The sequence below is a fragment of the Pseudopodoces humilis genome, chromosome 2 (assembly GCF_049639895.1).
Source record: "Pseudopodoces humilis isolate 2021_Gansu_Grassland_sample_001 chromosome 2, ASM4963989v1, whole genome shotgun sequence".
Lineage (NCBI taxonomy): Eukaryota > Metazoa > Chordata > Aves > Passeriformes > Paridae > Pseudopodoces > Pseudopodoces humilis.
The window spans coordinates 84,863,270-84,875,263 of NC_142201.1; the positions used below are offsets into that span (position 1 = coordinate 84,863,270).

The following is an 11,994-nucleotide window of genomic DNA, read 5'->3' on the forward strand; positions in this document are numbered from 1 at the left end:
TGGAAAGTGTTTTCCGTTGTGATGGTGAATGTAGGTCACTTGCTATCAATGCAAGGTGAAGGGAATATTCCCTGTTAAATAACTTGAAAGTTCTTAGCATCTGCACAGTCGTATTGAACTCAACTGTATTGATCTGAGCACTTCCTCTTGCTTCATGTGTTCCTTGGTATGAGATAAAAATACCAGAAGCTGGTGATTGCGTTGTACCAGGGCTTAACAGTCTGATGGTTTTTTATCCTTGTGGTGTCTGTCTGGCAGATCCTGGAAGAAACTTACAAAATGGAGTTCATGTACAGCGGAGTGGAAAGTAGACAAGTGGTCATTATTCACCACATGAGACTGCAAGCGAAGGCCTTGCAGCTGATAGTGACTGCCCGCACCACTAGAGGGTAAGGATGATTTGGTCTGAGGATCTTCTTAGGGTTAGCTCTAAAATTACTGTCTTTGAGCTTTGTTTAAAAAAACAGCAAGGATAAAATAGACACATAGCAGGGTACCATGCCAGTAACCATTTGGTAGAGTAATTCAGAACAAAGAACCTTCTTTTGCCTTTGATATGGCTGTATAGGGACACAGTCCTGAATTAGATGACAAAGCTATTGGGAAGATGAGTTTTGGGGGTTGAGTTCTCTCATTGATGCACATATAAATAGGTTAAAAACATTGTAGGGTTGATATTTGGGACCTGTTTAAATGAGGAAAAGTTACATATCAAAAAAATGCACCAAACATGTTTGCTTCATTAAGTATTTATTGCTGAATTTTTAGGATCAGGAAAGTATTGGCCTCCTGACTGATCTGCAACTGCTTAGTGTGACTCAGACATAAACTGTTCCTGTGCAGGCTTGGGTACACAAGAGGCTCTGAGTGGTTTGTTTTGGCTGCTGAAGTTAAAGAAGTGACACATGGTTGTAGAATGAGAACTCCAGCTGGTGGAATTAGAGCAAATTAGTTATTGTCCTAGTTTACTTCTGTTTCAGGTCCATTGCCATCAATTTACTGTGTTACCATGGAGGTCCATAATATATTTGCCTTTTAACCTCTTGTTTTGTAGGTGGAAAATGAGTATTTTCTAGCAGTGGCTTTGGGAACTTAATTACTGCCTTATGCAAATGTTTGGGGTTTTTTTGTGAGAAGGGGATATAGATAAGTGAGGAACACTTTTTTGGTTCAAAAGCTGTAAGATCTTCCCATTTTTAGGAGGTTTAATGGGATTCCAAACCACCTAAATGTGTATAGCCAGAGAGCCATTTTTCTTTCTTTAAAAGTAACCTAAGGAATATTATTTTCATTACAGAGTAGAACCTCTTTTTGGGATGTGTGAAAAATTCCTCCAAGAAGTGGATTCCTTTCAGAGGTGACAAACTCCATTGCTTCTTCAATTTTTGTTGAAAAAAATGTCCACCACCATTGTCATCAGGGGATATTCACTTTGTTTTTTATCTCTTCACATCTCCCTTCCCTGCTGTCCTACATTGCAAGCTATCATGGGATAATAATAAAGCAAGAAGTCCTTAACATGGGGATATTATGCTGGTACTTCAGAAACATGGGCTCTGAATTAATTTCTTATGGAATAGATTTTTTTTTTTTTTGTATTTGTAAGGGTTTATCTACTTTGAGTGGAAGCTGTTTTGATAAATACTTAATTTTTTTGGTTTTGTTTGTTTGTTGGATTTTTTTGCAGTGTTTTTTTTGTGTTTTTTGTTATTCTGTCTCCTGGAGTCCTGAGGGTGTTTAAACCTTTCAAAGATTAATGAAAAAGCAGATTACCCTTGATGTACTCAACATGTAACAATAAGTCAGACAAGAATTCTGCAGTATCTTTCCTGGCCCTATCTGCTGCTTTTGCCACCTCTTAGTCATCTTTACTTCCAGGGAGAATAGATATAAAGTGTCAATTTGATGATCATATTGATTCTAGTGAAAGGTGTCCCTGTCCATGGCAGGGATGTGGAACTAGGTAATCTTTGAGGTCCCTTCCAACCCAAACCATTCTATGGTTCTGCTTCTGTAAGATAGTGATGAGTTCTGCTTATCCTGAGATTCAGTGCAAAGAAAAGGTATACAGGAAATTACCAGTTCTGTCTTCCAGCTCCAGCTGGGCATTAGGGTAGGGCAGATTTGGTCCCCTTTTCTTATCAGTTAACCAGCCATGGCTGCCAAGCTTATAATAAATGTGAATTTAGTCACAACTAGAAATAAAATTCTGCTCAGCCAACTAAGGATACCTGTATCTCTGGAGTAGCTATTCAATTCCCTGATGAGTCGTAAAATCATAGAATCACAGAATCATAGAATGGTTTAGGTTGGAAAGGACCTTAAACACCATCTTGTTCCAACTCCCCTGCCATGGGCAGGGACATGTTCCACCAGATCAGAGCTCCATCCAGCCTGGCTTTAAACACTTCCAAGGATGGGGCATCCACAGCTTCTCTGGGAAACCTGTGCTCGTGCCTCACCATCCTCAAAGTGAAGAATCTCCTTCTAAAATTGAATCTAATTTCCACTTGTAGTTTAAAACCATTCTCATTTGTCCTGTCATGATATGCCTGTGTAAAGTCTTCTTCATAAGCCCCCTCTAACTACTGAAAATTTGCAATGAGATCTCCCTGGAGCCTTCTCTTCTTCAGGCTGAACACACCTAGCTCTGTCAGCCTGTCTTCAGCTCCAGCCCTCGGAGCATCTTCATGGCCTCCTCTGTCCTTCTTACACTGGGAACTCCAGAACTGGACACAGTACTCCAGGTGGGACCTCATAAGGTCAAAGAAGAGGGGGAGAATCCCCTCTGACTTGCTGCCCACACCACATAGCCCTTGATGGTGTCAGTTTGAGCACAAGGCACAGTTCCAACATAAGTAGCCAAAGTCATCTCTTACATGTGAGACACATCAGAAGAGGGATGTAGGTATCTAATTCTGTCATTATAACTAAATATAAGGATTAAGTAGCTTGAGTGAAAATAACAATACTGTGGAAAAAGTATTTGATTTTTAATCTGTTCTTGACACAGATGTTTCATCTCTGAGCTCCCACATATGCAAGGCAGTTTTGTAGATAAATTGCTGGACTTAATGCCCAGACTTGTGACATCCAAGCCTTCAGAAGTGGTCAAGATTCTCCAGACAACACTCCGGCAAAGTACCTTCCTCCACCTTCCTCTTCCAGAGCAGGTTGGTTTAACAGAAAATTAAAATGCAATATCCTTGAGGACTTTCTTGGAAACTGACTACTTTATATATGCCATGAAGGTTTTTGAATTGAGGGTCTTGGTCAGACACAACTGTTATTTATTTCCTCTTTGTCTTCTTACCTAGCATCCTCCGGACTACTGCTAAGAGCATGGAAAACATAGTAATTCCTGGCAGTATAAAAAAAAATAAAAATCCAGAGTTTATGCACATGTCTGTTAAGAGCAGAAGTAATTACGATTTTTTTTTTCTTTCTTCTTTCCCACACCTTCTGATTTTTGCCAATCACTTTACCCCTGATAGCTCCATAAAGCCACTGCAAATATCATTGAGCCTACTGGTGAATCTGATAATCCCCTGAGGTTTACATCAGGATTAGTTGTGGCACTGGATGTTGATGCAACTCTGGAACATGTGCAGGATCCCCAAGGAACTGTTAAAGTTCAGGTAAGAAGTCATTTCATGTAAATGCAAACAAGATTATGTCTTGGGGGGAGTTTCTTTAAGGATGTCACTGCTTTTAGATTCCAAATAATGATATGCTTTATTAGTAACAATGCTGGATTTCTGTGTTTTGACCAGTCATTCAGAAACTGGTTTGTCTGTAGTGCACTGAGAGTTGACCTGGGTGCAATTCTAAGAGTTTGCTTTGAGTGCTTGGATGTCATTCTGTGCTTCCATGTGCACTGTGCGTGTCATGGACATGAACACCAGTAAGTGCTGGTGAGCTTCCAGCTGGTTGAGGGAGAGGAGGAGCAAAAGAAGTTGTTCCGAGTGGTACAAAAATATGCAGGCTCTTGGCTCTCTGTATTTCCAGGTTTTATTCCTGCTGCTGAATCACTAATCTTAGATGCAGCTGAGGAGGTAGGAGTGGTATGATCCAAGTAAAATATGCAGCATCACTGCTTAACAAAGAAACAAAAACCTCAGGTACAATGCAGAGGAAGAAACTTATGGCAGTGTGGCCTTTTTTCGACCTGTGGGTTTGAATGGCAGCATGTGGCTGTTATATTCAGGGCAGCTGAACTCCTGGCTCCAAGCTAAAGCCTGCTTGTCTTGCCTTTCTAACTCAATCAGAAAACAGCCAAGTAACGCACTATTCCATTGTGCAGATCCCCAGTGCAGTTGTCATTCCTTTGTTGTTTTCTTTTCTTCTTTTTTTTTTGTTCCCCTCCAGGTGTTGTATCCAGATGGACAAGCACAGCTAATACATCCTAAACCAGCTGACTTCCGAAATCCTGGCCCTGGGAGGCACAGGCTGATAACTCAGGTTTACCTCTCGCACACAGCCTGGACAGGTAACGTTAATAATACACATTAAGTGGCTGCACTTTCATTAAATACAAGTTACATACCCACAGTCTGGGAGGCTCTGAGGATCCTGGAGTCTGCAGCTGTGGTTGGTGCTGCCCTTGGTGTTGATCAGGCCTTTGAGTAATTACAGTTCCCTGATTACCAGGCACTGCTGCTCTGTAGGGAAATAGAGGGGCTGCTGTCTTGGGAGAGCCCTGGGAGCCTTCACATGAGAGCTATGCTCAAGGTGAGGTCACCCACTCTTGTGCACTCTTGTGCAGAGCGAAGTCAGCTCTTGGAGCCAGGTCTGCAACCTCAGGTCAAGACAAGGGATCATGGTAAACTGACTCCTTCTAAGTCATTGTCTCGGGTCCCACAGGTATCTGAGCATGGCAGAGAACAGTACAGCAGTACAATTTCATTGCTGATTCAACTCTCACTCTCTTAATGCCCTAAAAACTCCCTCTTTAGCTCTGATGATGATGTGACTCACACATTCCCCTTCAATCTCCACTGCTGTTCGTACTTCCCCATGGAAGCACTTCAGTAATTGGCTTCTGGACTTCAAACAACAAAAGCAGAGTGTATTTCATTCACAGCTCCCTTTGTCCTGTTTTCTTTTAATCCCCTCACCTTTACTCAGATATGGGGATTTCCTCTGAGAGGTTTTTTTTCTGAGCAGTTTTTCATTGGATTTGTTGACCTTTTTTTTAACTAACATAATTTTGTTTATTGCTGTGTTCCTTCATGTATCCTTTTATTTTTTTTATATAGTACTTCCATGGTGTACTCACTCATCCTGCTGTCATTGTTTTGTTTTGGAGAAGAAAACATGGTACTGTTTCTAGGACTGGAAGTATCTGGGTTTAAGGGTTGATCATATTACTTCACCAGAGGGAGCTGAAGTCCTTATTTCTACTTTTTCAGTGTTCACTGGAAGGACATTTTAAGCATGGCCCTGAGGGATTCTGTTCTGGTGTCTCCTCTAGGCATTATTTTAATCATTAACTTTGACATTGGAACTTAGGCATATAAAACAGGGGGAAGACACTGAGCTGGGAGGGGCTCAGGAAACAGGGTCAGAATTCAAAGTGGAGAAATTGCCTTAATTCAAGACAATGAAACTTGTTAAAGGCCAGTAGAAAGAGTCTCGGGAAGGAGAATGCCCAAGTGCAAAGCACTGATTAACTGCCAGGTGTAGAGCAGAAGTGAAAGAGGTGACTGTGGGCTGCAAATAAGAATTGGTGAAGTACCTGTGCAAAAGGATTATTTCTTGTGTTCTGTCTGGTGCTGATGATGTCTCAGCTGGAGACCCCTGCAGCTCTGGACATGGCATCTTAAAATCCTGCGGGTTTCAGCAGGTTTCATTTAGGTTTCAATATTGTGGTCCTGTTATGGGTTATCCCTGATAGACATTTAAGTCCTGCACACCACCTGGTGCTTACTCCCCACTGGGATAGGTAGAGGATCAGAAGGGCAATGTGAGAAAACTCATGGGTTTTTCAAAACACTATGCAGCAATAACTACAACATCCCTGTGTTACCAGCATTATTTTGGTCACAAATCCAAAACAAGGCATCTTGGTGAGCTACTATGAAGGAAAATTAACTTTCTAATTAACTATCCCAGCTCAAACCAGTATGGTTCATAAAGAAAACCTAAACAATTCTAGTACTCAGTCTAGAAAGGAGAATTGTTTTGGGTATGTAAATCCAGCAGTATGTACAGGGCAATATTGTGTATACTGAAACCCTAGTTCTGCAGAACCTTGCTCTGCCCAGCTGCATAGCTGTCTGCAGTGTGAAAACTTCCAGCAAAAGACAATCTTCAAGTAATCTCCTATGCCACAAGTTTTACCAGATGTCATCTGGATTGATCCTGACAGAAATACAGTGAGCAGGGCCTGCTAGTTCTGTGGGGGTTTTAATGATTGTTATAATTTCATTGGAGTTACTTTCCAACAGTTATTTTTTAAAGTTGCAAGTTAGTGGTGATATTTTTCAAGTGATGACAAAGAGCGACGGGGATAAACCTAGAACAGTCCTTAGTTCTGCTGTGCTGAATGTAATGCCAAAGGCTTGTTTTCAGACACTAGGCTGGATTCTGGTCACTCCAGAACATATCTGTGCATACCCAGAATACATGGAATTAAAATTCATTTGATGTTGATTGTTCACTATGCAATGACAATCACGTTTGGATTGTTCTATTTTTTTCTCTGCAGAGCCATGTCAGATTGAAGTGCGATTGCTGCTGGCTTACAATTCCAACAGGAGCAAAGCATCTACCAGAATTCCTAAATCTACTTGGAGTGAGAGCTTGGAGGCTCTCCCATCCTCTGAAAATGGCATAGAGGGGACCATCCCCTTCAGCAAACCTGTCAAGGTGTATATAATGCCCAAACCTGCCAGGCGGTGAAGGCTGGCACTGAAAAACCTATTTATGGGGTTTGTTGGGTTATATGAAAGCAAGATGCTGTGTCCAAGATAGCAAACCAAGCCAAAACATCCTGAAGGGAGTCATATGTCAAAATAAAACTGAAGAACAGTTGGTCTCTTAAGCAGCAGGCAAATACAGGAGTTCCTTAGCTAGTTAGGAGTGGTTTCAAGAAAATACAGGGTTTTCTATATTGACTCAATGGAAACAGAACTGTTCTCAATCAGCATTCCAGTAGTAATTTCACTGTGCTGTACCTTCAGTTTTTACTTATCAAAAGTCTTTCTCCAAGGCCTCTAGGTTTTCTGCTATGTATTTATTATGTAAATGCTTGGGCACATAAATCAGTGTTATTTTTACAGTACTCTCAAGTGAAGCTGAGTTCAGCATTTTGTGGGGGCTTGTTGATTTGTTTCTGGGTTTTTTGGGGTTTGGTCGTTTTGGTGCTTTGGGGTTTTTTTTTGAATGTCTAAAACTTACATTTGTGCACTGGTACCTAATTTCTTAACAGAAAAAATACTATTCTAAAAAGTACTATTCTTGTGTGGGAAGAGCACCTAGGAAGGAAATTGCCAACTGCAGTTCTACATCCTCTACAGCTGTACTGAAGCTGGTCCAGCTCTGGGGAGAGCACAGGCTGTTCATGGTACAGGGGCATGAGGAACCTCTTGGTGCAGGTGGCAGAATTTCAGTCAGCAGGACGTGGAGTTTAATTGAGCTACAGCAACAAAGCAGTTTGTGTCTTGTTGCACCTTTGTGCAGCTTGAGGAGCAATGTGATTAAGTACCAGTTGGAAAATTCCTAACCACTAAGTTTTACAGGATCTGTTTCTGTGTGATGATCCTGGCCTGAACCAATCTTAGTGGGCTGTGAAAATATATGATTTTTAATTCAGCAGCACTTTTGGTACTCAAAGTCTTTATTGTCAGTCGGAGTAGCCGAACACAGTCCGCTCAGCAGCAGTTGGGCAGGTAGTCGGTGCTCCCCAATGGAGGTGAGCTGGGAGTACAGAGGGACAAGAATTAGTTAAAACATGATCCGTCCGCCGTTCCTGTTGGGAAGTATGTCTGTGCATTGCTTCTATATGCCAGGCTTAGTGGACTGAGGAGCCTCCTGTGATTTGTAGCAATCCTTTGGTAGGATTTTTTAGGAGGACCTAATGTGTGAAACATTCTAGTGCAGGGGTCAAATGTTGCCTGTGTTCAATAATTAGTTTGGATTTTTTTTTCTTTTTAAAAAAAGGTGTATTTTTACCAAGTAAGCAAAACAGTGAAGAAATACTTTCCAGTTGTATTTAGTGTAAATAACCCCTTACATGCTTTCCTACAATAAAATTGGAATACTCATGCTATTCTGTTTCTTTTTTATGAGCAAACATGGATGCCTGCATGGTCCTTGGCTAATAAGATCATTGCATGTTTCTTGTGATTTTTATTTTTTAGCACTGGTAAGTTGTAGCCCAAAGGCTCATAGCCATAAAACTTTGCTGCTGCTTTAGGTATTCTTGAATTAAATTTACTTTCTTATTGTTTCTGCTTTTACAAAGTGTTTTTTGGTGTTTTGTCTTTAGGGCACTGCTTTGAAAATCTCCTGCCCATCTGACAGCTAAGTTGTTATCATCTGACTTGTCTTTGGCATACTCAGTTCAGTTCCCAGCAGACAGGGTTGATGTATCTCTCATTAGGAAGCTGTGTCTGGGCAGATACTTGACAAGTTGAGTGGGCTCATTACAGACTTCTTCCTTTTTCTTCCTCACATTTTTGCATTTCACCAGTATTTTGTGCAGTTTGTCATCTCAGTAATGTTTCTAATTTAGATCGTGTCCATAGGCTCCAGACCACAGTGTGGTAGGCACAGCAGATATTTTCAATATCAAAGTTTTGGCACCTTTCTCTCTTTTTCTAAGTACTGGATCAAATTGCTACTATTTTGTTCTCCTCATGCTATCCTTGTCCCCCTTCTATATAACATACCAGGCAAAGAGTGAGTGCCTTCTGTATTGCCACCAAAAATCAAATACTGCAGGATGTGGAAAAGTTCTTCCAACTGTAATTTCAAGATGCCTAAAACAAGCTGAAGATGTAAGGCTGCTATGAACATTTCCAATCTGCTAATGAGAGCAGATTCTGCAGTTGGCTTCTCTTCTGTAGATTTTTCTCTGATTCCTGGTTTGGATCATGGAAGAAATCACCGCTTCTCCTTTCCTCCTTCAGTTTCACCTCCGCAAGCAGATGACTAATTCATCATCTAATCTAAACCTTCCCTCTTTCAGGTTAAAGACCCCCCCTTTAAAGTCCTACCACTTCATGCCCTTGTCAGAAGTCCCCCTCCAGCTCTGTATAACCCCAGGTACTGGAAAGAGCTCTCAGGTTTCCTCAGAGCCATCTCTTCTCCAGGCTGCACAACCCCAACTCTCTCAGTCTGTTTCCACAGCAGAGATGCTCCAGCCCTGTCAGCATTTTCATGGTCTCCTCTGGACTTACTCCACACGTCAACATCCTTATGTTGAGGGCCCTAGAGCTGGATGCAGCACTACAGGTGGGGTTTCACCAGAGCAGAGGAGGAGAGTCCCCTCCCTTGGCCTGCTGCCCAGATGCAGCCCAAAAAGGCAGCAGAGTCCTTTGGGCTGCCAGGGCACATTGTTGAGTCATGTTGAGCTGCTCACCCACCAGCACTCCCAAGGTGTTGCCCCTCAGGGCTGTTCTCAAATCATTCTCTGTGCAGCCTGTATATGTGTGTGGGACTGCCCATTTCACACCATGTTCCAGCATATGGGGAAATGGAAAAGAAATTTGTATAAAAAGCGGGAGTTACTGTAGTTTTTGAAATCCAGATGTTGACTTCTTCCTGTCCCCAGATTTGAGACATTAAGGTTTTTCTGCTCTCAAAAACATCAGAGTTCATGCTCTTTGTGTCGTCTCAGAGGCATTCATGCCATTCACCCGTTGTCCTTTAATTCTGGATAATTGTTAGGCTTCTGCACTGCAATAGCCTATAAAATGATTGATCTCAGAATGAAAAGAAAAACAAAGGGCTGTAGTCACACACAAAGATAATTTGCATCTTTCATCTCTGTTGAAGGGGGAACAGAGGACTTCAGATGACAGTCACCCAAGTATGGGGAGTTTCTGCTCTCTCAGATGGTTCCAAGTGTAGGAACAGTGTGCCAGTACAGCTGCAGCCATAGGGAGATTGAGCAATCTATGAAGGAAGGGCAAATAATTTGATAAGAACCAATGATGTTGAAACATCCCTCACCTTTACATTATTGGAAGTAAATATAATTCAATTACTGAGTCAAGAGCTCATAAAACAATACATAAGTGTATTTGGAACAAAGTTGAAGCTTATGAGACATTAACTCAGACCTGGTGTGGCTTTCACCTATCTTATTTTAAAAAGGACCAGAAAAAGTAAATGGGCAGGGACTCTCACTGCAAAAAGTACAAAGCGAGTTCTTGGGAAGATGAAAAAACAAGGCCTGCATTTAAATCAGGACTGCATGACATCACTGAATCATTTAGGTTGGAAAAGACCTCTAAGATCATGGTGTCCAACCATAAACCCAGCACTACCACACCCACACTAAGCCATGGCCCCAGGTGCCACATCCACATGCCTTTTAAACACTGCCAGGGATGATGACTCTCCCACTTCCCTCAGTAGCCTGTTTGAAAGCCTGGCAACGCTTTTGGGAAAGAGATATTTTCCTAATATCCAATCTAAACCTCTGGTGCAACTATAGGCTGTTTCCTCTCGTCCTGTCTCTTGTTACTGACACCCCACTGGATACAATCTCCTTTCAGGCAGTTAGTTGTAGAGAGCAATAAGGTCCCCCTGAGCCTCCTTCAGGCTAAACACCCCCAGCTCCCTCAGGCTGCTCCTCATTAGACTTGCACTCTCCACCATGCTGTACTGGTCATCATCTTGGGTTCAAGCTCACAGAGATGGATTTCCTCTGCAATCCTGTCTTGCTTTTTTCATCTTATCATCATAATCACTTTTTTCATCTTATTTCACTGGCATCTTCTATTTTATTCTTAGTAACAGGCACTGGGAATGCAGAAAAGGCTGTCCTTTTACTTTACAGTTTGCTAACGTGGTATCAGTGGGACTTCAAAATACAAAGTTTTAAGGCTTGTGGATGCCAGGCTTTGCACAAATGCTTCCCAATGTTCCTTAAAAATGCTGGTTGTGTTGCATTTGGTGTCTGTGGGCCTTTTATGGCCTGTTTCTCTTGGCTGCCAGCTCACACATGCTGCTTCACAAAGATAAAGGCTGGGGACTGACCCACTCGGCGGCAGAGCAGCTGGGGTGGAATCTTCCTGGCTCCCAGCCCAGCCGCAGCTCGGCTTTAATTTCAGCGTCAGGGTGGGAGTTCACTGCCTACTGGGAGATCGTTTTCCTGGTGGGAGGCAGAACAGTGGTGTATGTAAGAAATCCTGCCCTATAAAAGTGCATTCCCATGATTTGGGCTATGAGCCCGTAATTTTAACAAATTATTTATGGCTCTAGCTGAAAGCAGCAATTTAACAAAGATACCATTTTGAGCTCTGCTGGAATTTTTTGATGAATCAATCCCAGCTGCTTCCACCATATAGCAAAGCATTTCAGACACCAAGAAGGAAATCGGGCTTTCAGTGACTGGAGCAGCCCAAGTGGAACAGATGCTGTTGTGGGAACTGACAGTGCTGACTCAGGAAGCTGTGATGAGTGCAGCAAGAGAAGACGTGGATGGAAAAGACTTGCAGCAGGTAATCTCCTTGTTGACACCAAAATTTCGTACTGGTGGTGGTGAAACTTAGCAGTTTAACTTTAAAAAAAGAAATCCATTTCTTTGCACACTGCAGCTCCCTGTTTTGGAAGTGGAATCTTCTGCATCCTACGAGTTGCCAAATGAAGGGAAGAATTAAGAGGCTGCAGCACAAAGCTGGGTAGGGTACTCCTCAGTCACCTGGCAATGCAAAACAGGCTCTGCTCCCTGCATGCCTTTTGGGAGGACAGATCATGTGGCAGGAGCAGTGTGAGGAGCCCACAGCATTTGTTTCAAATGCAGGACCTGAGCTAGGCAGT

The 11,994-nt window shown here is 42.3% G+C and overlaps 1 protein-coding gene across 4 annotated transcripts in view; it reads left to right on the forward strand.

The window, feature by feature from the left end:
* The window catches only part of INTS4 (integrator complex subunit 4), a 34,380-nt gene extending 24,152 nt beyond the window's left edge, over positions 1-10,228 (forward strand). For 2 of the 4 annotated variants that reach the window (XM_088051175.1, XM_088051176.1), the window contains exons 18-23: positions 259-389; positions 1,298-1,357; positions 3,014-3,173; positions 3,495-3,638; positions 4,369-4,489; positions 6,710-10,228. In XM_088051175.1, coding sequence (XP_087907301.1) covers positions 259-389; positions 1,298-1,357; positions 3,014-3,173; positions 3,495-3,638; positions 4,369-4,489; positions 6,710-6,903 — 810 coding nt within the window. In that variant the 3' untranslated portion in view covers positions 6,904-10,228. The remainder of the gene's footprint in view (positions 1-258; positions 390-1,297; positions 1,358-3,013; positions 3,174-3,494; positions 3,639-4,368; positions 4,490-6,709) is intronic. The other 2 variants (XM_005530995.3, XM_005530994.3) reach the window with 2 other exon arrangements.
* The last annotated feature ends 1,766 nt before the right edge of the window (positions 10,229-11,994 follow it).